This window comes from Pimephales promelas, chromosome 14, assembly GCF_988280905.1.
Source record: "Pimephales promelas chromosome 14, fPimPro1.hap1.1, whole genome shotgun sequence".
Classification (NCBI taxonomy): domain Eukaryota; kingdom Metazoa; phylum Chordata; class Actinopteri; order Cypriniformes; family Leuciscidae; genus Pimephales; species Pimephales promelas.
Genome location: NC_142782.1, coordinates 6239484 through 6258481, shown reverse-complemented (window position 1 = coordinate 6258481; position 18998 = coordinate 6239484). Strand labels below are relative to the sequence as shown.

Genomic DNA, 18998 nt, shown 5'->3' with positions numbered 1-18998 from the left:
TTTGATAAGCGATATTTGAAACTCGCAAAGTCTCTCAAGAAACGAGTAGTCATATTTTGCTGCCAAGTCAGCTATGATATATGACATAAAAATGATTAGCCTTTTATCGCACAGATTCTCGTTACATTAATGCAAAACAATATCTTTCTCATTATTTGTATATTATTTACATAGTAAAGTATTTATACATTTTAGTATATAAATCTACATCTATAAATTGTGATAAAAGGAATAATTTACTTAATTTAAATTCTGTCATGATTTACTCACCCTCAAGTTGTTTCAAACCGGTATGAATTCATTTCTTCTGCTGAACACAAAGAAAGATATGTTGAAGAGTGTCTGTAACCACCAGACAGTTGATGGACCCCATTGACTTCCATAGAAGGGAAAACAAGTAGCCTACTATGGAAGTCAATGGGGTCCATCAACTGTTTGTTTACCGACACTCTTCAAAATATATTCTTCATTAATTCATAAGTAAATGATGACAGAATTTTAATTTTTAAGTCAACTGTTTGTATAATATTTCTATTTCTATTTCTTTTATGCAGCTTTATATTGAAGATTTTCAGTAAACACACAACCCCAAAACGCCCTCAATTAAAGGGATAGTTCACTTTGAAATAAATTTTTGGTATGTTTTAGCTTACCTCAAGGGCATCCAAGATGTAGGTGTCTTTGTTTCTGCAGTATTTTCAATTTTGATATTTTTAGGTCAAACCGTTCTTGTCTGTCAGTCATATAATGGAGGTCTATGGTCACCACCTCAAAGAGCATGCACAGAGAAGTCCAAATTAAACATGATTTAATGACTCGTAAATGTAAGTACACTTTGATGGCCTAAGACACGAAACGAGCGGTTTGTGTGAGAAAACGAACAGTAACGTGAAAAATCACTCATTTTTTACACCGAGATTTCGGAAGTGTTACCTTTCAATGTGAAGATCTAAACATATTTAGACACACAGGAAATCGCAATGGAAGACGATTTCGATATATCAACAGACAATGTTGATTTTTTTTTTCGCAACTACGCAAGAGGTCACTTCCGGGCTTGCGCAGACCGAAGCGTCCGCGCCCTCAGATCACTTGGACGTGGCTGTGGTTACAAGAGGGAAAAAATGATATAAATACTGTTCGTTTTCTCATACAAACCTCTCGTTTCGTGTCTTAGGCCATCAATGTGCTTACATTTACGAGTTATTAAATCATGTTTAGTTTGGACTTCTCTGTGCATGCTCTGAGGTGGTGACCATAGACCTCCATTATATGACTGACAAACAAGAACGGGTTGACCCAAAAATATCAAAATTGAAACTACTGCGTAAACAAAGACACCTACATCTTGGATGCCCGTGAGGTAAGCCAAAACATATCAAAAATTAATTTCGAAGCCTTTTGCTCAAAAATGGCCATTGTCTGCTGTAGCCAGTAGAGGGCCCTACATACATGTAGCACAATGCACACACACAGTTCAAATGTATCTATTGATTCAGACACTGAGTTGTAGTATCCTGGTATCCTGCTAATAAATGACAATTTCTTTTGGCAAATAGGATCACTGTGTAGCTGCTTTGGCCCGGGTGGAGCGCACAGACTTCCTGTACCCAATGTTCATCGGTGAAGTAGCGCATGTCAGCGCTGAGATTACCTACACCTCCAAACACTCAGTCGAGGTGCAGATCAATGTTCTCTCAGAGAACATAGTCACAGGTCAGTGAAAGTTCATAAACGATTGCTAAATGGAATAGTTCACACTAAAAGGAAAGTCCTCTTGTAAAGCTCTTAAAATAACAGAAACATAAAAAAAAAAATCATAATAGTTTTCCATATATTAAGTCTTTAGAAAGTATGTTTTTGACTTATGTGTGGACCACACAAAGTTGTTGTTCATTAAAATGTTCCCTGCACCATAGCTCTCTTAGCTCATTCACAGTTGTACATAATCAAACCAAAATCATGCTATTAAATATGATTAACACAAGACCTGACATGATCCGTCTTCACATCTACTCATTTAATAATGAAGAAAAGTCTAAACACTGTAGCTCTGAGGTGGTGTTATACAAAACATTGTTCTTTTTAAGCGGCTGTAATGTCAGCCTCTGACTATTTTTTATATATATTGATGAATTTGTTTATTTTAAATAATAAGTATGTAGTCCTCACAAGTACAATTACAGTTATACAAGTAAATAAGAATGCAGGACTAAAAACCAGTTTTTTAGATACTAAAACAAAATGCAAGGAATTTAGTTTAAAGTGATAAACATCTACATTGTACATGGACTAAATTAATCTTAAGGCGGCATCAGCTTGCATGAATTTTTGAGATTCCATTGAAGCTAGTCAAAATAGGTGTTTCGTCATCGTGTACATTCATTTTTCTGGGTTAAAGGTTATCTTTTATTATTCAAGAGTCATGTGTAAAAGTTCGGTGTGGTTTGAGACACTGCAACAACAGTCAGCCCAGCATATGTCATTATATAAGTACAATGAGCTGACATGCTGACTACGAAAATAGCAATTTATAGCTCATTTCGAAAGCACCCTACTGTTGGAAATACTTTGCCATATTCATGTGAGTAACGTAGTTTATTACTGTTCACTGAAACAAATATCACTGATATACTTGATAATTCCTCTTTCTCATCTCATCTCAAGAGGGAGCTATAGCTCAATAAACACTTTCACTAATTTGAATATAATGTGATGCTAATGTGAACTTTAGATGCATATAGACAAATATGGTGCTTTATATCAGAATGGGTTTATCAGAATCAGAATCAGCCCTGAATGTTTGTACATACAAGGAATTTACTTTGGCCGGAAGGTGCAAACATATAACATACAGCATATAGGGTACATACTATAATAACATATAGTATGATATATTATAATAGAAAACCCACCCTGATCACCTTGAAATGTATTTATTTGACAGATAGTGTATCAAAGAAAAAAAAAGAGACTGTACATTTAAAACAAAGGCGCTATTCCCAAGACACATGTTGTTACCACAGCAACAGGGTTGTCATGTGGCAAAAAGTGATCCAGCTTGGCGTGGGCGATGAACCCAGTTAGTAGTAGTGGAAGTGACTGCCGAAGCCGTTACAAACAAGACACCTCTGGGCTCCCTCCGCTTAGGAGTCGCCACTTTTGATAACTTGGAATTGGCCGATGTAGGGAGGGCGCTAATAATACAGCTTTAAGAGAACTGACTATACCACTCTGACATATCACAGAGAATAACTGAAACTAAATTTCACACAAAAAAGAAATCACAGATAATCAACACACATAAAAAATGCAAACAAACACTCTAAATACTGTATATATATAAGATAAGGCTGAGGGCTAAAGGACAAGGAATACAACCTCGCACTTCTAAAAAAGAAAAACTAATATATGTGGTTCTCACTGTACACAGCACACAGTGTTCAACCTGCCACCAGCACGCTGCACGTGGCGCAAACAAGGGAGGATTCCTGCCTGAAGCCCTCAGCACCTAACACACACACTTAACAAAAAGAATAATTATCTAATAAATATATATCATTCTGAATAAATTATCTGCACAAGCAGACACAAACTGAGTAATACATTTACTCATACAAACTCACAAATTAAAGAAAAATATCAATAATACACAAACAGACAATACAATCTTTTAACTGAAAGACTTGGGAAAAATAAATTACATATCCCACCACTCAGAGTAGTATCAAAGTATCAAAAATGAAAAACTTAAAGAAACAAATCAATACCATACATTGTAGTTCAAATCCCAGTGTTGGGTGTAACTAATTACTAAGTCATTTGTTACTGTAATTTAATTAAATGTAAAGTGAGGGATTACTCTTCATTCATCTGTAATTTAATTACAGTTACTTCTAGGGGTGTAACGGTACATGTATTCGTATTGAACCGTTTCGGTTCGAGGCTTCCGGTTCGGTACGCATACAAACCGAACGATTGCTTGGACCATTTTTCCTGCCGGCAAAATTCGTGCTGATGCGGCCAACACAACGTTGCGCAACATCAAATGGCAAGCGTAATGAAAGCAGAACGAAACTGCGCTACTCGTTAGTGCTTCATGGATCGTTTATCAGTTCGGACCAGCAACACCTGTGCAGCGCGAGCCGATCTCGATCAAGCAACACTGTTACTACACAGCGCTAAGAGATCCGGTAAAGAAAACATTTGAATTCGCCACTGAGGTAATAACATCGCTGCGAGATCTAGTGAGAAGCATTCACATTTCTCCGTTATTAACCGTAGATCTCTATTAGATCAAACAGCGCTGTCATGGAAACCAGGAGAAACATTGTGCCGTGAATGAACTAGTAATACTTTCGTCCACAGACCAGCAACATTCACCATGGATTTAATATAGTAACACTAACTGGAACCAGTTTGGCTGGAATGGTGAAATGCTTTCAAGTACTTCACACATCTTTTTTCAACACTTCAAAATTCAAATATTATATAAATAAATATATATTTAAATGTTATTTTTACTGTGATGACCAAAACATTATTTGTTAATCCTTCAAAGATGACCCCTATTTATAAACCTGAAAGTTTCAAGATCTAGGAAAACTCACACTTATTTAAAAATATTTTTTCTTTAAACAAATAGGAAATTTCTCTGGCATTTCTTTCTTTTTGCTGTATCGAAAACGTACCGAACCGTGACTTTAAAACCGAGGTACGTACCGAACCGTGATTTTTGTGTACCGTTACACCCCTAGTTACTTCTGATGTAATTGAGGTAAATACTGTGTATGCATACGACCACACTCGTACAAATTCATATGAATTATTGTAAAATATGTATGACAAAAGTGTGAAATGTCATGAGATCAGACATGAAACAATAGTGGGTTTAACATCAAAATGTTTTGTCTGATGTTAAAAAGTATGTTTTTATAATGTAACATTCTCCACCTTGGTCAGTTTAAGGATAATTCATGCAATTTTATAGTATTTATTTGAAAGAATTAAAACAGATTCATGTCTATCCTTGTATTATTCAGCTGGTTGAGATTGATATGGGATTTTGAAAGTAATTAGTAATTAAAAGTAATTAAATACTTTTTAGAGAGAGTAATTAGTACAGTAATCTAATTACACTGTTGAAGAGGTAATTAGTAACTTGTAATTAATTACTTTTTTAGAGTAACTTACCCAACACTGTCAAATCCACACATAAATGCTACCAGTGTTGGGAAAGTTCACTTTCTAATTACATGAACTAGTTCAAAGTTCAGTTCACACATTTTCAAATGAACTAGTTCCATATGTTGCGAGCTTTTTTATTATTATTTATTATTGCCGCCCTCAGCTCATATACAAACACAGACAAAATATATACACAGAAATGTTCGATTTTTCCCATCCTCACCGACCTCGTCGTTAAATCCGTTTAAATGATCATACGACGCCTCCTCGCTCACTGCTTTGTCGACGGTGGCCGTGGCGTGACACTGGTGGCTGGTGTTGCCAGATTGGGTGTTTTTTCGCCAAATATTAAAGGACAACTCTGGCGCAAAATGAACCTTTGGTCTAATTACACATTGCTACCTAGTCAACCGTTATCTGAGATTTTTTTTCATGATTGCCGAATCTAAATAGTTTTATCTATAAAAACAGTTTAGCCTATAAGGCTAGTATAACGCTAGTAAATAGGGCATAGAGTAATGACAAATAAAAATCGCTTTTTATTACCACTAACAAGGCTCAAAATAGCCCCACAGTAACACGGTAGCACAATAAGGATCCATACATTCAAACCGAAGCATTGAGAACTTTGTCAGTGTCCATACAGTTTAATAAGAAGAAATGTTATACACACAGTCAACTTTGCGAATACAGGAAGAAGCCATCTTTAAAATATAGTCTCTACCAGTCGATCTACGAACGCCGATCCAAGTGCGCTGGTGAGATGTGAATAAAGTGCTAATGTGAGCGCGAACAGTAGGCAACATGTACATATTAAAGAGAAGAAAACGGTTCGTGTTTGTGTTTCTTCCGGAAACAATGGACCATATAAGATTCTGCACAGTTCAGCGCACTTGGATCAGCGTTCGTAGATCGACTGGTAGAGACTATATTTTAAAGATGGCTTCTTCCTGTATTCGTGAAGTTGACTGTGTGTATAAAATATCTTCTTATTAAACTGTATGGACACTGACAAAGTTCTCAATGCTTCGTTTTGCCTGTAGGGATCCTTATTGTGCTACCGTGTTACTGTGGGGCTATTTTGAGCCTTGTTAGTGGTAATAAAAAGCGATTTTTATTTGTCATTACTCTATGCCCTATAGACTAGCGTTATACTAGCATTATAGGCTAAACTGTTTTAATAGATAAAACTATTTAGATTCGGCAATCATGAAAAAAAATCTCAGATAACGGTTGACTAGGTCAGTGTTTCCCAACCCTGTTCCTGGCGGCACACCAACACTGCGTGTTTTCTTTGTCTCCCTAATCAAACACACCCGATTCAACCCATCAGCTCATTAACCCACCTGATTATGAGCTGATGGGTTGAGTCAGGTGTGTTTGATTAGGGAGACAAAGAAAACACGCAGTGTTGGTGTGCCGCCAGGAACAGGGTTGGGAAACACTGGACTAGGTAACAATGTGTAATTAGACCAAAGGTTCATTTTGCGCCGGAGTTGTCCTTTAAGGCCTGTTTACGTGTCTTTAGCCGGGTTTTCGCCTGGAAGGATCTATCCACAAGTTTCCGGGGGCGCTCCTGTAAAAAATAAAGTGGGTGAAACTTTCGGTGACGCGGCGGAAGTAGCATTCCAATGGTATTTTGTGTGTTAGTTAGCGAAGAGGCTAGCTGTTTTTCGGATAATTATTTTACTATTTAAAGACGCAAACCTTTATGAGAGATGTCGTTACGGAGCTCAAGGACAACATGTGTTGTTCGCGGTTGTACGCATAACCGGACTAAACTAATTCAGTGGCTTAAACGTGATTGTTTTGAACATAAGCCTAAAACGAAATCAGAGTGATCCTCCCAAACGACTGTAGTTTCCATCACCTCCCAAAAGACGACAAATCTTCCTGTGTACATTTGTTTAAATTCTTAATATTCTATAAACTCTCTCAGCATGTGATTGGCTGTTCGCTACTGATATTGCACCTAAACTCAGGATCAAAGCCTGAGTTGACAGAATACCACTGTTAACCAAATGTGCCAGTTAATGTATTCAAGTGGCACATTCATTTATAATTTTGAATAAACTCCAAAGCACAATGACTAAGTGTGTATTTTTTATTTTAATTGTTTGTCAGCTCACACAACTGTCTGTCACCATGCCTTGATGAGTATTGATTATTAATAATGTTATTATAATACTCCCAACCAACTACTGCGGAGGGTAAAGGTACTGTTATTTCACCCTTTTTAATTTCGTCGAGGTTGTGTTCCCACATCGTTAGCTAGTTTGGATCGCTATAACTTGAATGACTGTCAACTGTTGAATGAATGAGTGTCAAGCATGTCAAGTCGCGCTTTGTTTACTTCGAACCGGAAGACGTGCCCACTTTTGACACAAGGCCTCATGGGGCGTAGGAAACTTGTGGATAGAAATCTGACACCCTGTTGTACGAAGTTAAACTGAGAGAGCGTGTGTTCATAGACACCAGAATGAACGCGTTCACAGTAACGTTCATTAGGCAGTAATTCAGTTTACGTTCGCCCAAAATATGAACGCGTTCAATGAACGATAGGCACAACACTGAATGTTACATACAATCAACATGCTAATGTGAATCAATGTTTGCGGGGGAATTTCCCACATTATAAGTGGTGGCTGCGGGAATTATTAAAATACTATTTTAGTAGCTTCCCTTTTTAGGTATTAAATCGTCACCATAGGCTGACATGCTGCTCTTACTCTCAGGTGTTTTTGTTGTGCGTGCTAGGGAACGTAAATGCGCCACAAGTCATCGCGTCACTATATTGACATTGATATCGCGATATGACTTTTTATTATCATGTAAAAATGTATAGCGGTGTTATCGTGGACGGTATGATACAGTACCCCCCCAATTAAGAGGAGGATATGTGACCTCTGGGAGCATCTCTTTCAATAGCTTAGTCAATATTTGGTCTAAAATACATGCCGATTTAGATGATTTAATGAGTTTAGAAAATTCTTTCTCTCCTATAACAATGAATGAATTAAATTTTTCTGCGGGGGGACTATAATGCACTGCCTGATGCAAAAGTGTTAAGCCGTTGCATAGTTATAATGTTTTACCTTGTAAGTAAAGAAGTTCATAAAGTCATTACTGCTGTGCTGTTTGGAAATGTCTGGGGTTGAAGCTGTATTTCTCGTTAATTTAGCCACTGTTTCGAATAAATACATAGGGTTTTGTTTGTTTTCTTCCAAGAGGGTTGAAAAATAAGCAGATCTAGCCATTTTTATTGCCTTTCTGTACGCAATCGTGCTCTCTCCATGAAATGCGAAAAAAATTGTTTTGTTTTATTCCAGTTGCGCTCCGTTTTTCTGGCTGCTCTCTCAAGGTTTACCCCGAGGTTTACCGCAGTCAGGCATATCCAGAATCAGATCTGATGAAGGACCTGCGCCTGTACATGACGACAACGCAGTCCTGAAGTGTCAACTAGTCTCTCCTCTGTGAAGGCCTCCTTCCCTTTACCTCTGTACAGATAAATCTTTGTCGGGATAATTTCGGTTTGCGTGGTTATTTGGTTATTCTGTATTATACATTTTTAAGGCCAGACAAGTAGCTTGTTGAAGTTTGGTTTGTAAAGAACGATTACACGCCTGCTCAAATATAGTCAAACGTGCATAACTGTGGACTAAACACGTGAATCGCATGTGCACGCCGTTGGCGTTTTCGCGGGTTTGCGTTTTTGAGGTTTGCGCAGAGATAACCTTTTTTCCCCAAAAATTTTCAAGGCTTGCACCTTGGAATCTATTTCAGGGTTTGCATTCTTGAGACACCAGGCACTGTTTTGTGCGGATGAGCGGGCCAGAACGCGTTAAATGTTTCTGTTAGAAAGGTGTCGTGTTTTAGCGGCTTATCGCCTTAATTTATAATGCCTTTACACCTTGTAATGCATAATATCATTTCAGAAATAATTTTAATGACAATTGTAATACTTATAATTATTTTAATTGTATATCCTGGCCAATAATTCAGTTCACAATTTTCGACAATAAAAAAATCTACCAGTTGATAATTTATACAGTAGTCAACATTTAAAGTGGATCAAAAAAGTTCTTTAAAGTTGTCCTAAGACAAGAACGGGTATTGTTCAAAATTCATGTGTAACTTTGATGAAAGGTTTTGATCCACTTCAGATGTTGACTACTGTATAAATTCTCAACTGGTTGATTGTTTTGTTGCCCAGGATATACAATTAAAATAATTATTTATAAGTATTACAATTACTTATGAAAATATATTATGCACTTCAATGTGTAAAGGCATAATATATATATATATATATATATATATATATATATATATATATATATATATATATATATATATATATATATATAGTAGTTAACGCTTAATGTGAGTGTGATGTATGTATCCGGGTAAGGTTGGATAAAGTATTAACATATATTATATTGCATTAAAGGAGTAGTTCACTTTAAAAAAAAAAAATGCTGATAATTTACTCACCCCCATGTCATCCAAGATGTCCATGTATTTCTTTCTTCAGTCAAAAAGAAATTAAGGTTTTTGATGAAAACATTGCAGGATTTTCTCAATATAATGCACTTCAATGGGAACCAAATGGTTCAAGGTCCAAATGAGAGTTTCAGTGCAGCTTCAAAGGACTTTAAATGACACCAGACGACGAATAAGGGTCTTATCAAGCGAAACGATCGGCCATTTCAAAAATAAATAAAAAGTTTAAGTTTTATAAGCACAAATGCTCGCCTTGCTCTGTTCTGTGATGAGCGTTCGTAACTCTCCTGTTCAAACTCGTTTATCAAAATCACAAATCTTTTTTCGAGTCATGACTCGAAGGGTCCTATATTCATCGTCTGGTGTCGTTTAAAGCCCTTTGAAGCTGCACTGAAACTGTCATTTGGACCTTGAACCGTTTGGTTCCCAATGAAGTCCATTTAATGGAGAAAATCCTGGAATGTTTTCATCAAAAACCTTAATTTCTTTTAAACTGAAGAAAGAAAGACTTGGACATCTTGGAAGACGTGCGGGTGAGTAAATTATCAGCGAAGGTTTTTTCAAGAGGGAACTACTCCTTTAAGACCTATATATAATGCAGTGTATACAGACAGAGGCTTTAAGTGAAGTGATGCCGTTAAAATGACTCTTAAGCGACTGCTACATTAAAACTTTAGAATTTTTCCATGACAAGCAATGGCTGTATTCCATAATTTATCCAATGTAAGCAGCTCATCAGTCATTTTCCTTAGCGTGTTGTGTTAAGGCGGCTCTGTGGAGTGTTCTCAGGCTGTCTCAGTGCTGCCCCTTTAAAGGCTCGTGCTGAGCCGCAGGGAACCGAGTGGAATGGGGGCATACTTTATGTGCTTCTGTCATGTTAAGTTAACGTCACGCTTCACCAACACAGGCGGCAGTTGCAGAGCGATACCTGCATAGGAAAGCAGTCTGCTCTGCAAACGCAGTGTCTTCCTCTAGAATTGAAACAGAAAAACCTTTGCCCTTTGCCCACCAAATGCAGTACCTGGATGTATAGACAGTCAAAAACGTCTTGTCCATAAATATGCATGCATGTATCCAAGAATGTAAATGAACCGTGGCCTGGAAATCACTTCCCCTTTATGTCCTCGTTCATACACTCATTGCGCTATTATTGGCTGGCTTCATTAACATGGTTAATAATGAACTGCTGCCAAGTGCATAATAGCATGTAGCAACAGTAGATGGTGTTGACAGTATTAGTTCTTCTAGCCCTCTCTTTTTGCTAAATATATAGTTTTTTCCCCCCCATACATTCCATTCAGCATTTATATCATTTACATAGCATCAATATACAGCAAAGAGGCAATGTTCTTGCAAAAGATCTTTCCATAAACCTTTGTTTCCTGGTCTGACACACATTTAAAGGCTGGGTATGTGTTTGTTTCTGTTTATGTACATGTGTGAACTCAGGCTAGGCCATCAAATGACTCTTCTCTTGGGTTACACATGCACACACACGCAGTCAGGGCCAATCTTGTCAGCCTCGGCTCGCTCACACTCCTTAGGGGTCTCCAGACTCGCAATGCAGGGGCCGTGATGATTGCATCGGCAGGGCAGCCATCTACACACGTGTTTATACAAATGCAAAATCACATTAAAATGAACACATTTGCTCTCAGTCCATCACTCTCTCTATTAAACAAACACATTTAGAGACTTCTCAAATAAGGACATACCATAGACTTTGATTATACACTGTATGTTTTATATTCTCCCACTTTTTAATTATAATTATAAATGCTCTATGAAGCTAAATATAAATACTTCCAATTCCAACACAAACCAAACATAACCCTAAAAGACCCCATTCAGCTTGCTTCTTGCATATGTGTATTTTTTAACTATAAATTTGTCAAATGAACAATCAGTTAGTAATTAGATTGATGTATGTTTAAATTGACAAAGCTACGTATTCCTTGTAAAAAAGTACAAGTTTTGCATACTTTTAAAGAGACTTCTGATTGTAATGTTTCCGGACACTTAATTGCATGTTATTGAATGTAATTTTAATTAAGTGAAAATGTATTGTAGTTTATTTTTATATTAAATGCAATAAGTTGAACTATAGAGTGTTTTTGAACCACTGAAGTAAGACTTAATTACGTATTTGTATAAATATGATGCAGCTTTATCTTGTCCACACTTGTACCAAAGTGCCAATGCAGAAATGTACTTAATAAACCAACCCTAATGAAATATGCATAAAAAATAAATAGTCATAATATCCCGGTCTTTTTTTATATTAAATGAACAGTGTGACATAGGAAAACTGATACAGAATATACCCGTTTATCACCTCATTTAATCAAATGTATAATACACATAAACCAATTTAATTTAATAGCTAATCTAGATTCAAATCCAAATTAAACTTGAGAAAAGTTCAATAGGTGAGTGGGTATACTGCAAAATGTGGGTTGGCAGATCCTTTAAAAGCTACTCCATCTCTAAACAATGTGTACAGCACACCTGCAATCACTCCTGTACTGCACAACGTCTTTTCTCTTGTATCTGACCAACGGCTCCATACTGAAACCAGTGATTAATTTGTTGGCTGGCAGTAATGGAAAATCTAAGATAGTAATCAAGAACAAACTATTTTGGTTGACGCAAGTCACTGAAAAAAAAACATTGATTAGATGACTCTCAGCAGACTGTTTTGTTATATAGTCAGCACAGTCTGCACAAGGAAATGCACGTATTAGTACTTAGATCAAATACAGTGGAATTAGCTGTGTAAATCAGCATATAAAACCACCGATCTTAAAAAAGTTGGAATAATGTTTGTTGCTAAGAGACAAATTTGTCAGATAATTGTTGGATCAGAGTTTGGCTAGATCTATAGTACACTGTAAAAGCCATTTCCTTAAAAAAGCTATTCATTAAAAATGTATTTCATTTGGTGTAGAGCCAGACCGATATCGGCAGACCGATATTATCGGCCGATATTAGGCATTTTCCAAACTATCGGTATCGGCAGTTATAATGGCTGATAAATGAATATTTCAAAAATAAAATAAAAACGGACGAAACACGCTTGAACCATGTCATGAGTGTTGGAGTTGTATAGTTTATCCACCAGAGGGCACTCTACACCGTTCCTGTTGGCAACACTCGTTGAGTTGGGCACGATACATACATTGCTTGAATAACAATTAAAAGAACGTCCCCATCAGTTCTCTTAACTCAAATAAGCATGACAAAATTTGTGACTATCATGTCCAGTTTAAAATAAATAAATAAAATATCGGCCGATATATCGGAATATCGGATTTTAAAACCCAAAAATATTTGTATCGGTAACAGCCTTGAAAATTTATCGGTCGGGCTCTAATTTGGTGTAACCTAAGCTACTTTACAGTAGGCAACTACACTACTCAGTCACTACTACGAAGCTGGGGATTAACATTTTTATATTAAATTATATTATATTATATTTTTCTCTGTAGTACACTAGACCTACATTTTACCCTGTACCAGATATTTAAATCTTCGTAAATCATGAGATGAAATTTTGGTAACACTTTACTTGAAGGGGTGTGCATAAGACTGACATGACACGTTCATAATCATGACATGATATACTGTCTTGAATATGAAGTAGGGTTTATGCATGTTTATGAGAACTGCCATTAAGTGTCTTTCGCTCAATTATGACATTTTGAATGCAAATATGACATTGTTTGAGTTGTCTTTGTTATGACACCTTGACATAAACTAATACATCATAACCTGTCAGTGTCTTTGTCATGACATCTTGACATAAAATTAAGTTAAACTGTCATGTGGTTGGCTTTGACATTGGCTGTCGTGAGGCCATTATAACTGTGTCATGACTATTTTTCATGACCTCAAATACAGTGGTACTAATTGAATTTGTCATTAAAAAGTTATAATGGCTTCATGACAGCCAATGTCCAACCCAACCACCAGACAGTTTAATGTAAAGTTAACCCATAAAGCTAGATGGTTTCTTAAGTTTGATAATTAATCTGCTATATATGTCATGTTTATGACAGGTTGTGTTGTCTTAGTAATGTCAAGTTGTCATGACAAAGACACTGACAGGTTATGATGGATTGGTTTATATCAAAGTGTCATAAAGACATCTCAAACAATGTCATAATTGCATTAAAAATGTCATAATTGAGCGAATGACACTTAATATGAACTTCCTTCAGAAAATATGTTTCAAAATTAAAAATGATATACTATCTGACTTCATCTGTCCAGTGAGAGAGCTATTTTTTGCCCATGATTCTTTGCTTGTGGAGAACATGTAAATATCCTGCTGTGTAGAACCATTAGACAAGCTGCTGTGGAAACCAATTAGAGAAGTCAGTCTCTCGCCATGGTAGCCGCAGAATCCCTGCATTGTTGTCATAGCAACCGGCTTGTCTGGATGACTTCAACAGTGTGTAAAATGCAAATGATATTCCCAAAAGCAGTCTGTCAGAATTAATCCTCCTCTTTCTGCTGAATTGGTACAGTTCAGTTTTAAATAATTTGTTTTGAGTTCATAAAATGTTAAAGAAACAGAAACCATATTATTCTCTGTATTGTAACCTTGCAACGTTTGTCAAAATTGCCTATAGAAATATGGCCCCATGCCACTAAGTGTTGAAAATTATAAATTGTTTGTATAGCATCCTGGCATTACTAAGTGATTATGAATCTTAGCTTTGAAGGAAATCAAATCTTAAAAATCTCAAGATTTTAGAATGTTAAATCAAATTTTGAATTTTCTCTAGTTTGGTGCGTCATTATCACACTCATTGATAGTTTCATTAATTCAAGGTTTGCCATTCTCTGCGACGGCCTTAATTGTGTACTTATCCGCTCAAGCACATACTTTTCCTCTCTCAAATCTCTCTCGTGTCTAATAAACACAGCCTACCTAAAATAGCCTCACTTGCTCTTTAGAGAGCAAACCAGCTTCAATATGAGATGCTGAAGTCTCCATGACAACACCAGAAACGTATCACTTCCCTACGAGTTTTTTTTTGGAACTAAGATATTGTCTTTTCCGGTTATTGGAAATGTTTTCCAGTATATTTTTTGGCGGTAACTTTTTATGACCTTTTAGAAAAAATTCTCAGCAGCTCCTGTGCTTTTTGGAGAATCTCAAATGCAACAAATTTGTCACAATTGACCCTTCGCTAAGCCACGCCCGAAAACCGCCTCTGGCCAATCGTGTCTTAGCAACCGTAACTAGGCGCGGGAGGTCTGGCAAACTTTCGAGCGAGGGAAACTGTGCGTATGGATTGTGCAAGTCTGATACCGGTATCCTAAACGTTTGGATGGGGGAGTGAATTGTTTTCCTTCCCGAACATCTAAAAGCCGCGGGGAGAAATGATGGGCGTGATTAAGCAGTGTGGGAGACGCATTCACAACTAAATGTCGACATGATTAACAAAAACACCTATTGCTTGGAAATATTGTCGGTTCTTTGGTCATAATGCATATATTTTAACCCTCAGATGGTCTTCGGTCAGAAAATTTTCTGTTTTGAATTTCTAAAAATTACAGCTTCATCTGAATGTTATGAAACTTGGTGACTATTATGGCTTTAGGTATGTGAATACAAAAAAAAATAAAAAATTGAGGTCATGATCCGAGCATGTTAAGTGGTCGTAAAAAAAAAATAGTCACACTTGTGGTCTTCGGTCAAAAATGACCGACCATAGGAAATGAATGGGAAATTGACCAAAAAACAATTCTCTGAATTTTTGTATGTACAATCTACAAATCGGCCACGATTCTAAAAAAAAAGTACACCGCAGGAAAGGGGTGACACTCTACAACATCTAGAGTGCAAAACAGACACACCCACCCACACACACACATACAAACACACTTTTATACACATACACACCAATAAATTTTGATTACAAAAAGTATGTTTTGAATTTTTAAAAATCACAGCTTCAACGCGATGTTACGAAACTTGGTGACTTTTATGGCATTATGTATGTGAACACACAAAAAAATTGAGGTCATGATCTGAGCATACTAAGTGGTCGTAAAAAAAATAGTGACACTTGTGGTCTTCTGTCAAAAATGACCGACCCATAGAAAATGAATGGGAAATTGACAAAAACACAAAAATTCACAAATTTTTTATTTTTATTTTTTTTTTATACTTTTTTTTTAATTAGCAATCGTTTTTGAGATTGTTTCAACTATATATTCAAATCCACCAAAAGAAAATGTGTTCATAAACAACTGGGGAATTCACATGTTCTCCATCTGTACCTAGTGGTTACACCATGATTCTACGCTTTTTTCTCTATACTGTAACCAGATGGTGCTAATTTTCTTCAAAAACATTTTTTTTTCTGAAGGCCTAGACTCTATATTAAACTAAAATACTGCATTAATCATTAAAAAAAAAAAAATATATATATATATATATATATATATATATAGAAAAATATATATATTTACCATGGCAAAAATAGACCATAAATATTGCATAAATATTAATAAATTCTATCAAATTGTCTCAAAATACTAAATTAAAAAGAATAAATATTATAGAACAAAAATAAATTGCATTGGTTTTACTGGGATGGAGGAAATGTCATTTTTAGGTGTCCTGACCGGGAAGGCGCAGGATGTGACTCCGAAACGAAGACCGTCTAAGGGTCAGCGTAAAATAAGACGATTAAAGACTAGACGGAGGCTCACTGACATGCTTTAAAATTTATTTCAGCATTTTGTAAATCGACGGCCTACTACCCCTGACTAAGTAACTTTAACCCAATCCGATTGCACAGCTGTCCTGATGTTAGTGTTATTCCACAAGATTTATTGATAAGCTGTTTGATTTATAATTATTAGGATTATTTTCACATTTCAAATGCCCTGCTGTGCACGAGCATAGCTGTTCCTCAATTTGTGTTACCCATTTGAATGGTCAGCATGAAGCGGCTGCTGCTTGCGCTGGGACTATAGGCTTTAGCTTCAATTTTTAAGAAATTATTCTCTAATCAGTTGCATATTATGTTGTGAATATATCCCTCGAATGGAATACGGCAGGCCCTTTTGTCTTGCTCTCTCAGATATTTCACATTTTCGCCAAAAATGACTAATTTTCTCATTGGGAAATGTCTGACACCAGTGCATACACACTGTAATAAATGTGCCAGCCGCGAAAGCTTGACAGGCGTAGCAACAGTCACTAGGGAAGGCGGGGCTTAGCGAAGGGTCAATTACTGTAACTAGGGTCTCCTAGGGTCCCCTTTGGTTGAAATTGCAGGGACCCACTGAAAGCTGAGGAGACCTTGAATCGTCACCACCTTTTGCCTCTAGCGATGGCCCTGTTTCCAATTACTATACTTTGTTTTACTTTACATCACTCTTTATGTGATAAATGCACTGAATTTGAAGAGATTTTTTCAGTTCATATTCACTTCTGAATATGCTGATATTATTTTTTTACATTTTCATAGGTGCCAAAAAAGTGACCAACAAGGCAACGCTGTGGTATGTCCCACTATCCCTTAAAAATGTGGACAAAATCATCGAAGTTCCTCCTATTGAGGTAAGAGTCTGTACATTAGTAAACACATTGGGTCTCGTGAAATCTGCGTAAGAACGTTTTCATGAAAAAATGATGATCCACCAAAAACCTTAGTAGTAAAATGTATTCTAAATGTATGAAAAAATATAGGAACAGCTGGAACCACACGTATGCAAAAAGCATTTACTCTGTGCGGCCTTATAATCATGTTAAAAAATATACATTTAATCTTAACACAACTATAATTATATTGTATTATTATAATATATTATATTATAAAATAATACAATTTAATTTAATCTTACTGTATACTGCAGAAGAGTAAGAAAAGCTGCAAGGTTTCTCTGAATAAAGCAGCAGACATATGCATATGTACAGCTTATCAGAGGTCTGTATAAAATATGTTTATTGTGCTTGCACTGGTTTTGAGAATGGCTCTCTTGGCATTGCTCGAGGATCTGGCGAGAGCGCGTCTGCAGAAAGCCCTAATATGGAGATGGTTCATGACCATGTGCACGTGGCCACATTTAGAATACTCCAAAGTCACTAACATTAGAAGGAGGATAAGAACAAATTCATGTGCATACAGTACACACATGTTGTGAAGTAGGCGAGGTGATTTTCTGCACATACAAATATGAAATAATCCACAAAATGTATAGTGAATGAGACCCATTGTATCTTCTCTAAGGAGTGACATTAGGACACACAGTTTGTATCGATTCAAATTTCAAGATTGATCTATATTTCATTATTGTCACTATTCATATATTTTCAAGTACAAGTAGTACGGCGTGATTAATCGCATCCAAAATAAAAGTTTGTGTTTACATAATATATGTGGGTGCACTGTGTATAATTATTTTGTATATATACTGTATATAAATGCATGTATGTTTAAGAAAAAAATATTATTTATATATAAAATATTTATATTTATATATAATATAAATCTGTATACAGTATATACATGAAAATATTTCTTATATTTGTTTATATTAATATTTCGTTTGACAGCCCTAACAAGTACACTGTAAAAAATATTTTCGTGATTAGTAATCACAACATTTTTTCATTTGTCAAATCAACTTAAATAATTTATGTAGTTCAGATTACATAATATTTTGAGTTTCTGATGGTTAAATCAATCTCCTTCATTGTATTAACTCAATTTTTCCATTTCAACCAGGTTACTTCATTTTTTAAGTTGAACCAAACAATATTTTTTTACAGTGTAGTTTATCTCAAAGTTCTCTGGTAGTTTACATTAGAATCTAGAATTAGACATTACTCAAATGTTATTTTGCCAAATATTTTAGCTTATATTCACTAACATTTGTCACTCTTGTTGACTTTTTCTTTTTACTAATGAGTTGCTTGTCAATCTTTCTGCTGACGTGTTTTTGTCCATTGCAGTACTCCAGCTCAGAGCAGGAGGAAGCAGGAAAAAAGAGATACGAGGCTCAGAAATTCGAGCGATTAGAGACCAAAGAGAGGAATGGTGAGATCCTCATGTCTGTCTCTCTTCCAGGTAACACTTCCTCCTTCATGTCATTACACATCCTTATCCTCATTGAACTCATGTGTTTGATGGTTTAGTCATGTCATGGATTTGCCACATTCGGGTCAATTTTTAGCCGATGTGAAACATTTATCTTGCAAAAAGCACTGGCAATAACATGGTAGAGTAATACCATGGTACTTTGATACCATACACTTTGAATTTACAACGGTACTTTAAATG

At 36.0% G+C, this 18998-nt stretch overlaps 1 protein-coding gene across 8 annotated transcripts in view; it reads left to right on the top strand.

Annotated features, from left to right (window-relative positions):
• Positions 1-18998, top strand: part of acot7 (acyl-CoA thioesterase 7) — a 93840-nt gene that overhangs the window by 9509 nt on the left and 65333 nt on the right. For all 8 annotated transcript variants that reach the window (XM_089119328.1, XM_039663774.2, XM_039663775.2 and 5 more), the window contains 3 exons: positions 1560-1716; positions 17184-17275; positions 18671-18785. In XM_089119328.1, coding sequence (XP_088975454.1) covers positions 1560-1716; positions 17184-17275; positions 18671-18785 — 364 coding nt within the window. The remainder of the gene's footprint in view (positions 1-1559; positions 1717-17183; positions 17276-18670; positions 18786-18998) is intronic.